At 46.9% G+C, this 16,708-nt stretch overlaps 1 protein-coding gene across 1 annotated transcript in view; it reads left to right on the forward strand.

Annotated features, from left to right (window-relative positions):
* DNAH9 (dynein axonemal heavy chain 9) overlaps positions 1-16,708 on the forward strand; it is a 357,089-nt gene that overhangs the window by 141,269 nt on the left and 199,112 nt on the right. Inside the window, 5 exon segments of the mRNA XM_021694498.1 lie at positions 1,395-1,605; positions 5,964-6,091; positions 7,536-7,644; positions 8,834-8,981; positions 13,024-13,198. Of these exon segments, the coding sequence (XP_021550173.1) occupies positions 1,395-1,605; positions 5,964-6,091; positions 7,536-7,644; positions 8,834-8,981; positions 13,024-13,198 (771 nt within the window).

Below are 16,708 nucleotides of genomic sequence, written 5' to 3' on the forward strand. Positions count from 1 at the left end.
ACAGTTCTACATATTTCATTTTAACACCTGTACCGCTTAATTTTTTAAAAAACAGAGAAGTTACTTTTTATCATGTTTTAAAATGTAGAATAAATAGGATGTATGGGGGGAAATCTTTGTCTTGTCCCACCACACGGTGCCTATTCCAGTACCTTACCTCACACATTCATGTTCCTCAGCCATTAAGGGTATTATAGTGCAAAATATACTTGATCTACATTAAAGTTCAGTGTCTTAGCCCATGGTATGTGAGACCCCTCATGATAGGGGCCACCCAGCTTTTCCAGCCATCCTTCATGTTTTCAGCAAATACCTGTTCAACATTTAGTATGTGCCAGATTCTCTGCTAGACACTGGGAATAAAAAGATAAGAAACCCAGTCCTGCCTGCCTTCACAGAGCTGATAATCTAATAGGGAGAAGAGTAACCATGGCAATGCTGAGTACTAGGATGTAGGTATGGGACACCTACTGCAGACTAAGGGATGATGTTGGTCTGATGGGAAAAAGGCGGGAGAAAGGATAACTTCTGAACAGAAGGCACCATATCTTGAAAGATGTAGACTAAGGAAAGAACATTATTAAGGAACCCCAGTTGTCTACCTGGAATGTGCATGCTGGGGAAGGAGAGAGAGAAGCTGGTTTGGGCCAGTCTGCACAAGGGCCTCGTAAGCCAGTCTAAGGATTTGGGATGTCATCACCAAAGCTATGGAGAACCACTGAAAGGACAGAGTGACGGCAATGACACGATCAGATTTTCATTACAGTAAATGTGCTCCTACAACAGTGTGAAAAGGCAAGCCTGGAGACAAGCCAGGGTAAGAGGGATAAGACCTTCAGTGCTTATCAAGGAACTCCTTGACTCCGGGCTCATCAAACCATCTGGTCAACCACATCAGGCTCTGTCACACCACAAGCCTTTGTGCTGTTATACCTCTGCTTGCAAATCCCCCTGTTCATCTTGACAAACTTACCCCCTGAAGCCCCAGTTCAAATGCCCCCACTTCTTTGAAGCCTTTCTTATTCCCTTTATCTGTACAAAATCAATTGTTTCTTCCTATCTGTTCACATAGCACTTTATAAATAACTTGAGTATAGTAATCATTATGCTTCCCCTTTAGCCTGTAAGATCACGGAGGGGGGAGAGTCCTCTCTGAATCTCCCTCACCTGGTATACTCTCCAGCACTTAGTTGGTGACTAATAATTACATGGCCAAATGATGAATAAGAATGTAGCTCCCACAGTTAGGACCCCTCACCACATCTGGAGGTGAAAAACCCTTCCTCTGTTGACAACAGGTCTCTCCTCAGATACCAGCCTGGGGCACAGAAGAGCAGTTGGGATGTCAGTGAGTGACAAGTTGGTCCCTCTGGCTGAATTGTGTGTCTCCCCAGGTGGTCCAGCTGGAGGAGCTCCTGGCCGTGCGACACTCTGTGTTCGTGGTGGGCAGCGCGGGCACTGGCAAGTCTCAGGTGCTGAAATCCTTGCACAAGACCTATCAGATCATGAAACGCCGCCCTGTCTGGGCTGACCTCAACCCCAAAGCAGTCACAAACGATGAACTCTTTGGCATCATCAATCCGGCCACCAGAGAATGGAAGGATGGTAAGAGCAGGATACCCCTGGGACAAAATTCCCGCTATTCTGAGCCCCGGGAGGCAGGCTTGAATCTACATCCAAGGGTGAACTTCAGAGGGAAGAACACTGGCCTGATCGGTTTGGAGTGGGAGAAGGAGGTGAAAAGAATCAAAGAAAGGAAGACCCCAATTTTGATTTGAAGGGGAACCTCAGCCATTGGGAGATTCTCTCTCCTTGGAGACCCTTCTAGCTGCTCCTTAAGAGAGGGCATTGAAAGAGGAGAGAGCAGGGCAGGCATTCTCAATTGTGGTTCTGTGATTGTGCAGCACAAGTCAGAGTCCCTACATTGCCTGGCAGTGGATTTAAGACACGGGTGGGGTAGGGAAGCCCACAGCTCATTCCCAAAGGGGCGGCACAGCATGCTCTGGCTTCCCACAGTGGGCACATGTTCCTGTCAGCCCCCAGAAGTGATGGGGAGACATCACTACAGACAACGGGGCCTCAGGGCCTGGCTGAAGACATCATTCATTACCATTCATCACAGACCATGATCCCTTCTACAGCGATTCAGAGGGTCCCAAACTCCTGTTCACTTAGTGCTAACTCCAGTGTCACGTTTCTAGATTTAGAAATCACTGGTAGATGCTGGAAAGGGGCACTGTCACTGGGAGAGAGCTGAAAAGAAAACTCTGAGCTGATAGGACCTCTTTCTAAAACCCATGTGGCTTCTGGAATGAGGGCCTCTCAGCTCCCTCCTCCTATCTCGGTGTCTGACTATACAGGGTCCAACTGCCTGGATTCTAATTTAGGACTTTCAGTCAGAGGCCTAGAACAAAGGGACTTAATGGGCAGCCTCTCTAATTTTTATTTCACTCACCATTAATGAGGCTTAGCATCTTTTCCTCCTTATTGGCTTTAGTAATTGGCTCTTTTGTGATTTTATTTCCCTGTAATATTTTCTTATTCATTTGTAACAATTCTTTATATATCAGAGATAGTAATCCTTTGTTCTGTGCATCGCTAATGGTTTTTCCTGTCTACCATTTGTCTACAGGCACTTTGTGGCATAATTACCATGCACTTTTTTTTTAATTTTTAGAAGATTTATCCATTTATTTTAGAAAGGGCAAGAGAGAGAGAAAGAGAAAGAGAGAGCGAGCAGCAGGTAGGGACAAAGGGAGAGGGAGAGAGAGTCCCAATCAGATTCCATGCTGAGCAAGGAGCCCAATGCCGGGCTTGATCTCACGACCCTGAGATCACAACCTGAGCCGAAACCAAGAGTCAGTTGCTTAACCAACCGAGTCACCCTGGCACCCCAACCTGCACTTTTTAAAAGAGGAAATTACGTCTGTCCATTCTGTTGGCATCTGGGATTCCTATTTAGTTTATCACCCTTTCTCATTTTCAGTTATAGATACAGTATTTTAAATTTGGTCCTGAAGATACTTTTTACACGAACATCTCTTTTATCCATCTGGGATTTATTTTGGGGCTTACTATGAGCTAAGGTAGAGAATCAACTTCATATTGGCTTCCAAATGGATAATTGAATGTGCCAAGATCATTTATTAAGCAGTCCTTTCCCTCTGAACGTAAGCACCAGCCTGTCACATATACCAAGATCTGATTCTGGGTTTTCTGTTCTGTCCCATTCATTATTTAATCCTATACGAATGTCATTCTACTCTGTTCACAATCATAACATTTTAATGTCTGATGGCGTAAGTTCCTCCCCAGTATTCTTTTGTAAGTTTCTTGGCTAGTCTCAAGCACTTATTATTCCATATTAAATCTAAGCTCATGTAATTCGAACTTTAAGCTGTGTTATAGTTTCAATTAAAGTTTTATTAAATATACAGTATTCATCAAATATGGAGACATTGACAAAGATTTATAATCATAAATCTGTATTCACAAAGAGAACTATAAGTAGATGGAAGACAACTTTTTGAAAAATTTTTCGGGAACTTGAGAAAAATAGAAATGTGGTGGATATTACTGCTATACTTTTTTTCAAAATTGAACAGATCTGATAGAAAAAAATAAGCATAGTCGTAGAGAAATTGAGAAATACATCATCAAACTCAATAGAACACATCGTTTAAGAACTTTGCATCTTAGAAGTAGAAAATATCCCTTTCTTGGTACATTCATAGAACATTTACACAAATTTGAAGTTTAGTTGGGCACAGAAGAAACTGTAATGAATTAAAAAATATCGATTTACAGGCCACATTGATAATAATGCAATAGATGTAGAAATGGACAGTAAGAAAATGACCAAAAATAATTGTACTGCTTACAAATCAAGAGATGCTCACAGGGCAGCTGGGTGGCTCAGTCAGGGGTCTGACTGTTGATCTCAGCTCAGGTCTCGATCTCAGGGTCTTGAGTTCGAGCTCTGCATTGGGCTCCAGGCTGGGTGTGGAGCCTACTTAAGACATTAATTAATTAAAAAAAAAAAAGAGAGATTCTTACTTAACCCCCTGGGTGAAAGGAAAAAAAAAAAATACATTGCATACAAAAACCAAGGGAGCATGCCTAAGACCAATAAAGAAGAACTCTAAACTCTTCTTATTTTTGAAGATGGGCTAGAAATGAAGGAAGTCAGTATCCATCCTAAGAAATTACTCAGAGTGGTAAACTGAACCTGAAGAAAATCAGGAAGAAGAAACTTAATAAGGATACAGTCTGAAATTAATGGGAAGGAACCAAAAAAAAATTATAGGAAGGATAAATAAAACATAGATATGGGTTCTTTGTAAAGATCAGTAAGTCCATTGTGAGCAAGATTGATGGGGGAAGAAGAGTAAAAGTAGATCCAATTAAGAATTAAAAGCTGTAACAGCAAATAAAGATTAAGATGGAAGAGATCACTTAATTATATGATACATGTTTGGAAAACTAGGAGAAATAAAAACAATACTTTAGCAAAATATAATATTAGCAAAATTTACTCAATAAGAAGCAGAAAATGAATAAACTATTGAAAAGAACAGTTTAAAACAGTAGCAAAAAAAAAAATGGTTCCAAAATGGTAAAAAAACAAAACAAAGACACCTCTCAATTCATTTTATGAAACCAGAATAATCTTGATATCAACCTTTATGTAGAACCAAAAAAGAGCCCAATTTCACTTAATAACATAGATTCAGAAATCCTGAATAACATCACCAAGTAGATCCCATCTCTATATTAATAAAAATAAGAATACACTTTAAGTAGAATCTACTCTAAGAATGCAAGGATAGATTGAATTTTTTTTTTTAAGTTTTCATGTAAAGCTTTGAAAAATTAAAGGAGGAAATCATGTGCTCAACAGTAGGTGCTAAAACCTCAGGAGCTATTCCTAACATAAAAATTCTAAGTAAGATAGGAATAGATAGAAATACCTTAAATATAATAAATCTAAATCTTTATAAATAAATCGTTATCTAAAGCCCAAAGGAAGGGGGGCATTCTGAATGATGAGAAACTAAAGCCATTTCTATTAAAATCAGTAAAAAGGGGGAGCCATTACCAACATTATTATTCAGTACTGCTTGGTGTGGGATTCTAGAAAATGCAGTAAGACAAGAAAACGGAATATGCGGTATAAGTTAGAGGAAAGGAAAAAAATTATTATTTTGCTGCTTATACAACTTTATACTTAGAGAATTCAGGAGGCATTTTGAAAAAAAACACTAAAATTAATATGAAAATTTACTACTGGTAACTAAGCATAAAATAAATACACAGAATTTGATACCTTTTCTTTCTATAGCCAGCTAAAAAAAAGGAAATACAGAAAAAAATCCGATTTGCAAAAGCAACAAAACTATGAAATGTTTAGGAATACTTTTAGCCAGATATAGATTGAAAACACTGTAAAAGTTTATTAAGGAACCTAACGTAACATTTGAATAAATGAAAAGACATACCATATTATTGATTGGGAAAGCTTAATATCATAAAAATCAATTCTATCCAAATTAAGCTCTAAATCTCACATAGTGCCAATTAGAATCACATTGGCAACTTCTCTCAAAGCCTGGGCTGCCATCACAAAGGATGAAATCTTACCTAAAAAGGTTTTCTGTAAATCCATCACATCCCAGTTGCCTGTTGAAATGATTCTCCGGGTCCCTCGTCACCTAAGCCAGTGCCATCAGATTTTGTTAACATTTTGCTGATGATGATCTTAAAAGAGTCAGAGGGAGACTCAGAGACGGTGGCACCTTAGCACTCGCTGTCAGATTCCAATAGATTAAAATGCACATCCAGTTCTGACCTGGCTTTTCCATTTGCACCTTCTCCTGGGTGTCGTAGCTAAGAGGGAAAGGCTGTCTGACGAGAAAGAGCATTGACGATGAGATGGTTGCTGAGCAATTCGTGGTTCCTTTTAGGACTGTTCTCTTCCATCATGCGGGAGCTAGCCAACATCACCCATGATGGACCCAAGTGGATCTTACTGGATGGCGACATAGATCCAATGTGGATTGAGTCTCTGAACACTGTCATGGATGATAACAAGGTATCAAGGGGGGAAGGGAAATGCCCAGGCCATCCCTCATCATCTAGGAAACCAGTTTCCCAGGTGCATCTGGAAATCTCAATCCCACACAAGGGCTGGCCCCAAGTAAGGAGTTGCTGGAAGACTAGTGTCTTTATTTTTTTCCCAGCTTCATTGAGATATAATTAACATATAATATTGTGTAGGTTTAAGGTGTGTGATGTGCTGATTTGAAATATGTACATCTTGTAAAATGACCACAATAAGGCTACTTAACAACCTCATATAATTGCGTGTGCACAATCACTGCATTTTTAGCATTGTCTGAATTTAATATTCAGAACTGGAAAGAATCTTAAGTCATTTATTCAAATCTTTTTCCTTAAGTTTTTCCTTCTTTGTAAATAAGGACACCGAGGGTCAGAAACATTCTAAGCCTGTCGGCCATCCTCAATGGTGACAAACCATTATCCACGGAGAGTCTATTTTATTTGTTGTAAACAGTGAAAATCGACACCAGTGAAGTGGCCGCTAAGCTGGTGGCTGCTCCTGAATTTATTCAGAAAACACATCCGGATTCGAAGGTTTAGGATGGTTTCAACATTGACAGAATCATTGAACTAAATGTGTGCCCTCCCAGAGGGGCTGCTTTACTGATTTCTTATGGAAGTGCAGTGGACACGCAATGTTACGTGAGTTTCCGATGCACAGCATAGTGACTGGACAACCCTCTATGTTAGGTGGTGCTCATCACGGGGGCCGGGTACCATCTACCACCATGCAGCGCTATTACAAAACCACGGACCATATTCCCTACATTGTGCCTTTCGTCGCCATGACTTACTCATTCTATAACTGCGAGCCCGGTACCTCCCTCTCCCCTTCACCCATTTTGCCCACCCTCCCACCTCCTCCCCCAGAGGGACTACTGTATTTTTTTTAAGATTTTATTTATTCCAGAGAGAGAGTGCAGGAGGGGGAAGCAGAGGGAGAGGGACAAGCAGACTCCGCGCCAAGCCCAGAGCCTGACGTGGGGCCCGATCCCAGGACCCCGAGATCATACCCTGAGCCAAAACCAAGAGTCAGACACCCAACCAACTGAGCCACACAGGTGCCCCCAGAGGAACTACTTTAAAAGAAACAGTAATATGAAACCTATGCTCTTTTTAAAAATAATCTTGTTATCCCAATATGGTCTAGCACATTCAAATCACTGACCTCCATTTACACTTTTTAGAGAACTTATTTTTTGATTCATTGCACGCACAGGGATGGAGGTAGAGGGGCTACAGGAAGAGAGGTAGAAGATTCTTGTAGAATATTTAGAAAATGACTTGTAATCATAATGAAGAAAATAGTCATCCTTAATCCCCGCCGGGAGTAATCCGCCAAATCCAGACCCCCACCCCGCGCCGGCCGTGTGTCCTCCCTCCTTCCTACCTGGCGTGTCCCTCCCTGTGTCCAGGTGCTGACCCTGGCGAGCAACGAGAGGATCCCCCTGAATCCCACGATGAGGCTGCTCTTCGAGATCAGCCACCTGCGGACGGCCACACCAGCAACTGTCTCCAGAGCAGGTATGACCCAAGGAAGGAGAAAACCCACCAGGCCGCTCACGTGGAGACAGGGGCCCCTGGCGTCACGCAGGGTGTGGCTTGGCTAGCTCTAAAGGAAGCTCCAAACAGGAGCCAGACATCGATCACGCGGACCTCTGGCCTGCCTCTCTGCCCCGGTCGGGTCCATGAGGGTGAGCAGGTACTCTAAGGCCAGGGCCATGGGATTTTCTAAATTCAGAGATGGGAAGGGAAAGGCCTCTGAGCTGGGCAATGGTCCTCTGCACAGAAGTGCCTCAGCTGAGGCTGCTGTTATTTAGGCCAGTTCCCGCTTCCCCCATCAGTGGAGATGACCAAGGACTGCTCTTCTCACTGCATCCTGGTGAGAGATGACAACTGTATGCCTTAACTTACCTCTGACTCCACCTGCCAAATCGATCGGCACAGCCTAGAGCATAAGGAGAGTGAGTTTGCTCTCCACCGTAACATCAGATTCCCTTTCGAGGATCCAGCGGAGGCTGGGAACATGGGGTCCAGAGAATTCTGTATTCATTCTCTAGGGCTGCCATAACAGGTCACCACAAACCCGATGGCTTTGAAGACAACAGACAAGTATTCGCCCACAATTCTGGAAGTCAGACATCCAACATCAAGCCGTCAGCCCTCTAAGGGACAGTCCTGCCTTGCACCTTCCGGCTTAGGCTGCTGGCCCCGTGACTCCAACCTCCACCTCCTCAGTCACATGACCTTCTACTCCGTGTGCATCTTGCCTCTTCTGTCTCTCACAGGGACACCTGTAAAGTCCCACCCAGATAATCCAAGACAATCTCATCGCGAGATCCTTAATCACATCTGCAAGGGAAGGGCTTTTTTGCCAAATAAGGTCACGTTCACAGGCTCCCAGGATTAGGACATGGACATATCCTTTTAGGAGCCACCATGACAAGGATGGGCAATCACAGTCTTCTTTCCTCCTGAGCCTAGACTTGGCCATACAGCCCTTCTCAACCCTGCTCCCCATGAACTGTTATCAGTCAGTTGGAGCTGGTCCTGATAGCAAACCCACTTACCCTCTCAAACTGAGGCCAGCTCTCTGTTTCTTCAGAGTCCAGTCTCCTGTACATTTTCTACCCAGAGAAAGTAACTCCCTGGGGGTGAGGAATCTACTGTCCTCTGTGGAGGCATCAGTGACCAGAATTCTCTGTGTCCCCAGGAATCCTGTACATCAACCCAGCAGACCTGGGGTGGAACCCTCCAGTGAGCAGCTGGATTGACAAGAGGGAAATGCAGACAGAGAGAGCCAACCTCACCATTCTGTTTGACAAGTACCTCCCAACCTGCTTGGACACACTCAGAACCAGGTAGGCCAGGGAGTAAAGGAAGGTAACAATTCAAAGCTGCAGTAAAGAGCCTGTCAGCTCACACCTGCTATCCCGCTGCTGTTCTGTCCTGTCCCTGAAGCCAGATGTCCCCGGAGCCTTCCCCTCTGGGCCTGGCAGGTGGCAGAGGGCAGCACACATTACGATGGCCACGGGATGCCTCTTGTCTGCTCAGGCAAGAAGTATGGTGAGTGAGGAGGAGAAAGATGCAAAGTGACCATCGTGAGTGCATAATGGGTGTATCCAGAGCTTGTGGGTTGTGCTACGAGGTGACGATCCTGAGATCCTTCACGTCGCAGGGCACAGAGCTGGCCCTCTTATAAACGATACACACGCCAAATCAACAGACCTAGAGGAGACAATGACACACATCAGTGATAAACGGGGCCCACTTCCTGTTGCTGGCTGGGTGTGCCCACCGCCCAGATAATGCAGGACCCGATATAATGTGTCATCCCACCAGTCCTGCCCCTGTGGACACTGAAAATTCACTTTTCCTCTTACAGGTTTGCAAAAGTAGAAGCAGTAAGCACTGACCACTTACCCCGTAAACAAGAGAGTAAGGGCTCTTACCCGGGAGGATACTTACTACAGCAAGAATATTGCAGGTGCCTGCAGAGGGAGGCTCGAGGTCTGGAACCTGCTTTTATTTTATCCCTTCTTGCCAGTGGATGTGCCCTTTCTTGAGTCAGGCAGCCAGCCTCGTGGTTCAGCCAAGTCCAACCATCAGAGGTTGGTGCTGGGGAGGCGGTGTGACTCAGGGATCCGTAGTTCCCGAACCTTCACCAAGGTAGGGTCAGGACGATGTTTCTGGGAAATGAAGGCCGCCGCTCAGAACGACCCCTGACTCTGTGTTCACTGGTCTGTCGTGCATGGGACCAGCTCACAAGCATGGAGGTGGGGGTAGAAGGGGATCTGTGGGCTCCAGGAAGCCCGAGCACTGTCCTGACCAGGAATTATTTTCCTGATCTTCCATATTTTCCAAAACCCTTGAAAAGTCTCCAGCCTCTGTGGCCTGTGGGCTCTTTATGGCCTTGGAATCTAAGGAGACAAAGAAACCCGGACAGCAGACGAGGTCGGGAAGTGGGCATGTGTGGTCAGTGGCATGGGTGGGCCAGGGCAGCTGGGTTAAAAATGCCACGGGAAGGGAAGGTTTTCAGAAAATATCGAGCATACCCCTGTCCTTTATCATTTGCTGAGACACTCATCTGATAGAGCCTCTCACTAAAAGGCCATTTCCCACTCTGGGCACTTAGGACAAGAGATGCCAAACTCTTATCTATGTGAGTATTTGTGTGTGCACCAGCCTCTGCACCAGGCTCTGGAGATGCTGACTTTATGCAGTCTATCCAGAGACAGCCCCCCGGCCCCATGTCTGAACTCTGTGGCCATCAAGGACAAAACACGTCCGTGGTTTATGGTGGCCACGCGGGGTGGCGTTGAATGCTCACAAAATTCCTAAGAGGGCAAAGCATCCGTGGACAGGGGGCAGAGCTTCCAGGCTGTGCCCTGGGGACCACAACTTTCAGTAACAAGATGCTGGCTTCAAAGTCGGACTTCCCTCATAAGGCCAGCTTTCTGGGGCCCTGGTACTACAGAGCTGTGGGATGTCCGCACGGAATAATTTTTTTTTTAATTTTTTATTGTTATGTTAATCACTATACATTACATCATTAGTTTTTGATGTAGTGTTCCATGATTCATTGTTTGCGTATAACACCCAGTGCTCCATGCAGAACGTGCCCTCCTCAATACCCATCACCAGGCTAACCCATCCTCCCACGCCCCTCCCCTCTAGAACCCTCAGTTTGTTTTTCAGAGTCCATCGTCTCTCATGGTTCGTCTCCCCCTCCGATTTCCCCCCCTTCATTCTTCCCTTCCTGCTATCTTCTTCTTTTTCGCACGGAATAATTTTTATATTGAACAAGCCGGCCTCATAAGGGGGGATTATAAAGCAACTTGATTTTGTCTCCCACTGCTCCCTCAAAAACCATTTTATGTGGCTGGTCGTCCTCCTGCCCCTAGATGAAATCTAGGTCACCATTTATGACTTTTCTGGTCATTCTGCTGTAATACAGAGGTACGTGATCGCTTCTGGTCACACACATGCGAAAACTTGGAAAAGCAAACTGCATTTACAGGAAAGCTTCTGCCCCTGCCCCAGCTCAGGCCTGCCTCCTGCTCTCCACCTGCAGTGGGAAAGGAGTCTTTGACATCTTTTCACCTTACTCCTCTGCATACCCCCCCAACAGCTGTAGCTTCTGCGCCCTTGGGGTCGAAGGGGGACAGAGAGAAGAGCAAGGGCAGGAAAGATCTTAATGGCTGGAACCAGCATGGTCCCAAGTTACCCTAAGTGTGGCAGATGTCAAATCAGACTCTTTCTCGGAGATTCTGAGTTCTTTGGCCCCTCCGCCATCACTGGAGACCTCCCAGATGCCTTTCCTTGAAGTAAGAAATGCCTCTCCACCAGCCCGTCCTGTACAGCTCCTCCGACAAAGCCCCCCAGCAGCCCTGAGCTCACGGGCCGCACCTGGATTCCAGGAAATGCTCACCCGTCTTTGCTTTGATGAACTGGGGTGCAGGCTGCGCCAGCAAGCCACCTCTCCACACTCCGCTGTGAGATAAGCAGGTGTCCTTGGGTTTCCCAGGCACCTGTCCTTTGCCACCTCAGAGCTGCCGTGCAGCCCCTTCCCCAGCTCTGTGCCAGGTCAGCACCTGCCTTCCCTGTGAGTTCTCTCCCAAGCCCCAAATGCTAATTTCTCTCCCCTGCAGCGTCTCCCACTTTGATCGTCCCTACCCCTGAGAAGACCAGAGCTCCCCGTAGTTGTCCGGGACCTGTTGGGAATGGTCAGTGTGGCCGGCCCCTCTTGCCTTGGTGCCTCATGAAGAACCAGGCCTGAGACAGCTGGACGTGAACCTTTCCCTCACAGAAATGAAGGAAAGCCTGTCAAGTCCTTAATTTCTCCCTCATCGAAGTAACGCCCAGACTGCAGGACTGCCTCCTAGTAGTATTGCTGTAAGGATTGCCACCAGATTAGAGTCGAGCAAAAACGAGCCACTGCAGAGGATGGAGCGCGTGCGTGTGTGTGTGTATCCCCGGGGGGGTGAGAGCGTGTGTGTGCATGTGCGTGTGTGTACTTGGGGGGGTGAGAGTGTGGGTGTGCATGTGCGTGTGTGTGTACTCGGGGGGTGAGCATGTGTGTGCACGTGTGTGTGTGTGTACTTGGGGGGTGTGAGAGCGTGTGTGTGCATGTGCATGTGTGTGTACTTGGGGGGGGGGAGGGGGGGTGGGGGCGTTGGGGTGGTCCGGGGGGGGTGAGAGCGTGTGTGTGCATGTGCGTGTGTGTGTACTCGTGGGGGGATGAGAGTACCCGTGTGTGCACACACCCATGCACACACTCCTACCCCCTCGGGCATAGATGCACCTCGGCGCATCTCTTGCTACCTGCCTTTTCGGTCCAGACCTCCAAATCCAATATGAAAAGTACACACACCAGGCCAGGGCAAAGTGAGGTATATTTTCAGAAGGCGAACTCCATCAAGTAAATCATGAGTGTGTAAAATGAGCATCTGTCGGGGCCCACTCTGCCCTCCCCCCCAGTAAGACTCTGGTTCCAGAGAACATGTCTTCCGTGTGTTTGTCCTGAGGGACCTGGAGTGGAAGGACCTGCCTCAGCCCTGCACCCAGCTTGACTCTTGAGGAAATTGTGAGGGAGTGACACTGAGATTTTACCCCGTTCTGTCACAGTAGCCCCCGCCCCCTGAGGACTGAGAGGGACAGTCAGTGTTCAGAGAAGGGAGGAGCAGATGGGGAGGGTACCAGAGGGAAGGGCGACGAGAAAACTTTCTCAGAGCACTCTGGGCCCTTCTTGGTGAGGAGCCGATGAGAGTAAAGGCTTACGTAGCCCCACGCAATCCCAAAGAACCTGACGGGTCACAGGTCCGCCAAAACCAAGTAGGTTCCAACAGGCTTCCAGGATAGAAAATCCGGTGTCATACAGCGTATCTGGGTCTCTCTTTGCAGATTTAAGAAGATAATTCCGATCCCAGAGCAGAGCATGGTCCAGATGCTGTGCCACCTTCTCGAATGTCTCCTGGCTGAGGAGGACATCCCTGCGGACTGCCCCAAGGAAACCTACGAGCTGTATTTTGTGTTTGCTGCCATCTGGGCTTTCGGCGGAGCAATGGTCCAGGATCAGGTAAGAGGATGTGCCGTGGTTAACACGTGCAAGCCCACAGTGGCAAAAACCGATCTTCCAGCAAAGATTTGGAAAAAGAGGACAGCTAAATGTCAGAATTAACATGAAGGCATCAAACTATTTTGTTATCCGTCCGTCGCTCAGCTAAAGACGTCAGCCCCCCGAGAAGGGCCTCTTGGAGCGAGACAGATGAGCTCTGGCTATATTTTGAGCTACTGCTTTAGGAGTTGGTAATATATCCTGATTTCTTGGAGACTTGCAGGTTTTCGGAACAAACGGTGATATAGGTCCACTACTTTGCAAGGTGATGTGTGTTTGATAGAATGACGCTGTGTTATAGAAGCTTTAGAGGGAGGAATCCCTTTAGCATTCCATAACAAGCACAGATGCCTCTGTACCAGGCCAGAGTTAACCAGCTCTTCTCCATTCCCCGAAACACCGAGCTGTCCACAGAAGCGTGGACCAAAGGTTAATTGACATCTAGGGGTAAGAAACCAGATCAGTGTTTATATCACGGTTTTGGCTGCTGTAGCCTCAGGTATGGGGGTAGGGATGTTGGCTTGGAATATCTTGGCACCCTATTCCCTAACCCTTCCAATATCCCCAGACTTTTTCTTTTCTTTAAAAGATTTTGTGAATTTATTTGAGTGAGAGAGAGTGAGCACGAATGGGAGCAGGGGGCAAGCAAGGGGCTTAACCGACGGAGCCACCCAGGCACCCCTCCCCAGACTTTTTCTTGGCTTAGTTTCCTCCAAATTAAAAGTTCTTTATCTGGAAACATCATATTCAAGGTTAGGCAAGCCAGCCTTGGACAGCCGACTCCAGCTATCAGGCAGTCCCATACGGGCTGAAGGCACGGACTCTGGATTCGAATCGTAACTTTGCCACTTAGTATCTGGGGGATGTTGGGCAAACTGCTTCATCTCTCTCCACCTTACCGCCCACCTGTGTACGAAGGCAATGAGGGTGCTGACAGCAGTGTCCAGTTTCTAAGGCCATTGTAAGGATTACAGGAAGGGATACTGTTCTGATCGTCCATGAAAGATACGTGCAAAGCTCTTAAAATTGTGCTGGTGCACATACATCCTTATTAGTAGTCATCTCGGGCCAGAAATACTCGGTTTCATAGCAAGTACCTGGCACCCCCCTCATCGCAAGGGATCAAACCAAGCTGCGGTGCATGGAGAGTTAGGATTTACTCTTTCTGGTCTGGGTTGATTGAAGGCTCTTTCGAGGAGAGAGGTAGAAAGTTTCAGCCTCCCAGGGCAAAGCCATGTTCTAGAATCCAAAATGGCGGTGAGCCAGGAGAATGAATTTAGAATGAAACAATTAATTTCTTGTCCGTTTTCGCAGGCCCTGGGTGTTAGCATCCATCCTACCTCCCTTCCCTCCCTGACATGCTCTTTGGTGCTCCACACTCAGAAAGCAGCTCTCACAAGTTCCTGGGACGTGTACCTCTCCCCGTCTCCAGAGCCAGAGCCAGACGCTGGGCGGGGGCGGGGGGATGCCCAAACTGGGAGTGAGGCGTCTGAGAATTTCACACTGCCTCTTGCAGTCTTTGCAGCTTCTCCATGGACTGTTTCTTTGACAGCTTTCCATTTCCCCTTTGAGGCAAGGAATCCAGCAGGATGGACGAGGCCTCACTGAAATACCGAGATCCAGAAGGCATAGATTATTGCCTTCCATCAAATGCATGCCCTGACCTTTCAGTGGCTCACATGTCAGATAGCAACCACTGCTGGGCTTCTCCCCCATGTTGGTGCTTAGCAGGTAGTGGGGGATCAGGACGAAGACACTTGGTCAATTTTTCTATCGCAGTATACATTTAAATCCACTCAACTCTTTTTAAAAGCCCGGCAGAAAGCATCCCTCCAGGTGTCCTGGGCTCTGGAGCACTTGGAGCCATGGGCCGCCATGCTAGCACATGGGGAGAGGACAAGGGAGAAAGCTTTTAGCAGCAGGGAAGGCCCAAGACCCCGACACAAGCTGCATTCAAGCCAAACCCCAGAAAGAGTGCCATAAGTAGAAAAACAGGAGGCTGGCCAAAATATTCACATCAGGAACAGCGGTGGTGCTGGTGTTTGTGAGGCTGTCATTAAAGCAAAGGAGAAATTCAATACGCAACCCATACCCGAGTAGAAGCTCCGAAAGAAAAAGGAGGTTCTCACTAAATACTTTGCTGGGATCCTGGGAAATGGTCTCTCAGAAGCAAGTGATGTCTCAGAGAGCACCAGCTCGGGGGACCAAACACCTGAGTCCAACTCGCAGCACCTCCGTGTGCTTCTGGAGGCCATCCTTTTCAGTTTTTGTCTTTTCATATATCAAATAGGAGCCGTTTGTACTAGCCAGGGTAACTTGGAGCATGGTAAGCATCAGGTGAGGCGATTTTACAGCCCAAACTCTTCTGCAGTATACAGATGCACCTCAGTGTCGTCAAGTTCAAAGGGCAGGAACGGGGGCCACAGGACTGTCCAAATCCAAAGGCGATGGGGGTGTCCGAAGGGGCCTCTTCATGAAGGTCACTGCTGAAGAGACACCTAAGGAACTGAACCAACAAAGTGCTGCTGGGGGCGCCTGGGTGGCTCAGTTGGTTAAGCGACTGCCTTCGGCTCAGGTCATGATCCTGGAGTCCCGGGATCGAGTCCCGCATCGGGCTCCCTGCTCGGCGGGGAGTCTGCTTCTCCCTCTGACCCTCTTCCCTCTCGTGTTCTCTGTCTCTCATTCTCTCTCTCTCAAATAAATAAATAAAATCTTTAGAAAAAAAAAAAAAAAGAAAGTGCTGCTGGTTGACTCAGCAGAGGTGACCTTGTCTTTGGTGTCCAGTTATAGTGGAGGTGAGGTCAAGTGCCGGATACTGGGGAGGAGCTAGTGCTGGTGCAGCCTGGCCGGTGGTGTGGCTGGTTCACTGACTGAGGGGCTCAAGGTGGAATTGGAGGTGCAGAAAGGAGAAGATCCACAAAACCTCCTTTGTTCTAGAGGTGGCCTCTGCCTCGGATTTTCCATAGGAATCTAGAACCAGGTTTTTAATAGGAAGTTAAAAGTCTTGAAGGATTTTATCCATGAGCGAAAAATGGGGGGTTTTACAAGGCTTCTGATTGCAGAGCCCAATATTGAGAAGGTAGAGCACCCCCCTCATCTGAAGTCAGGTCAGAAGAAGAACAGCAAACAAATCTGTCCTTCTCTTAGGGCTTGTTTCTGTTCTCATTCGAAAGCAAAAGAATTTAAAAAAAAAAAAGCACTCAAAAAAACTAAAAAATAATAAAGCAAAAGAATTCAATCCTACTTATCCAGTAGGCAACAGAACGAGGAGTTCCATTTCCCACAAGTCCAGATTCACTGCCACACATCCAGCTTCCCCATCTGTCCAGCCTTCAAATTCTATCTTTGTCCTGCCCTTCAGGAACATTTCCTAAAGTGCCCAATCCAGGGGCCCCTGGGTGGCTCAGTCGGTTAAGCGTCTGCCTTCAGCTTAGGTCATGATCCCAGAGTCCCAGAATTGAGCCCCGAGTC

This window comes from Neomonachus schauinslandi, chromosome 15, assembly GCF_002201575.2.
Source record: "Neomonachus schauinslandi chromosome 15, ASM220157v2, whole genome shotgun sequence".
Classification (NCBI taxonomy): domain Eukaryota; kingdom Metazoa; phylum Chordata; class Mammalia; order Carnivora; family Phocidae; genus Neomonachus; species Neomonachus schauinslandi.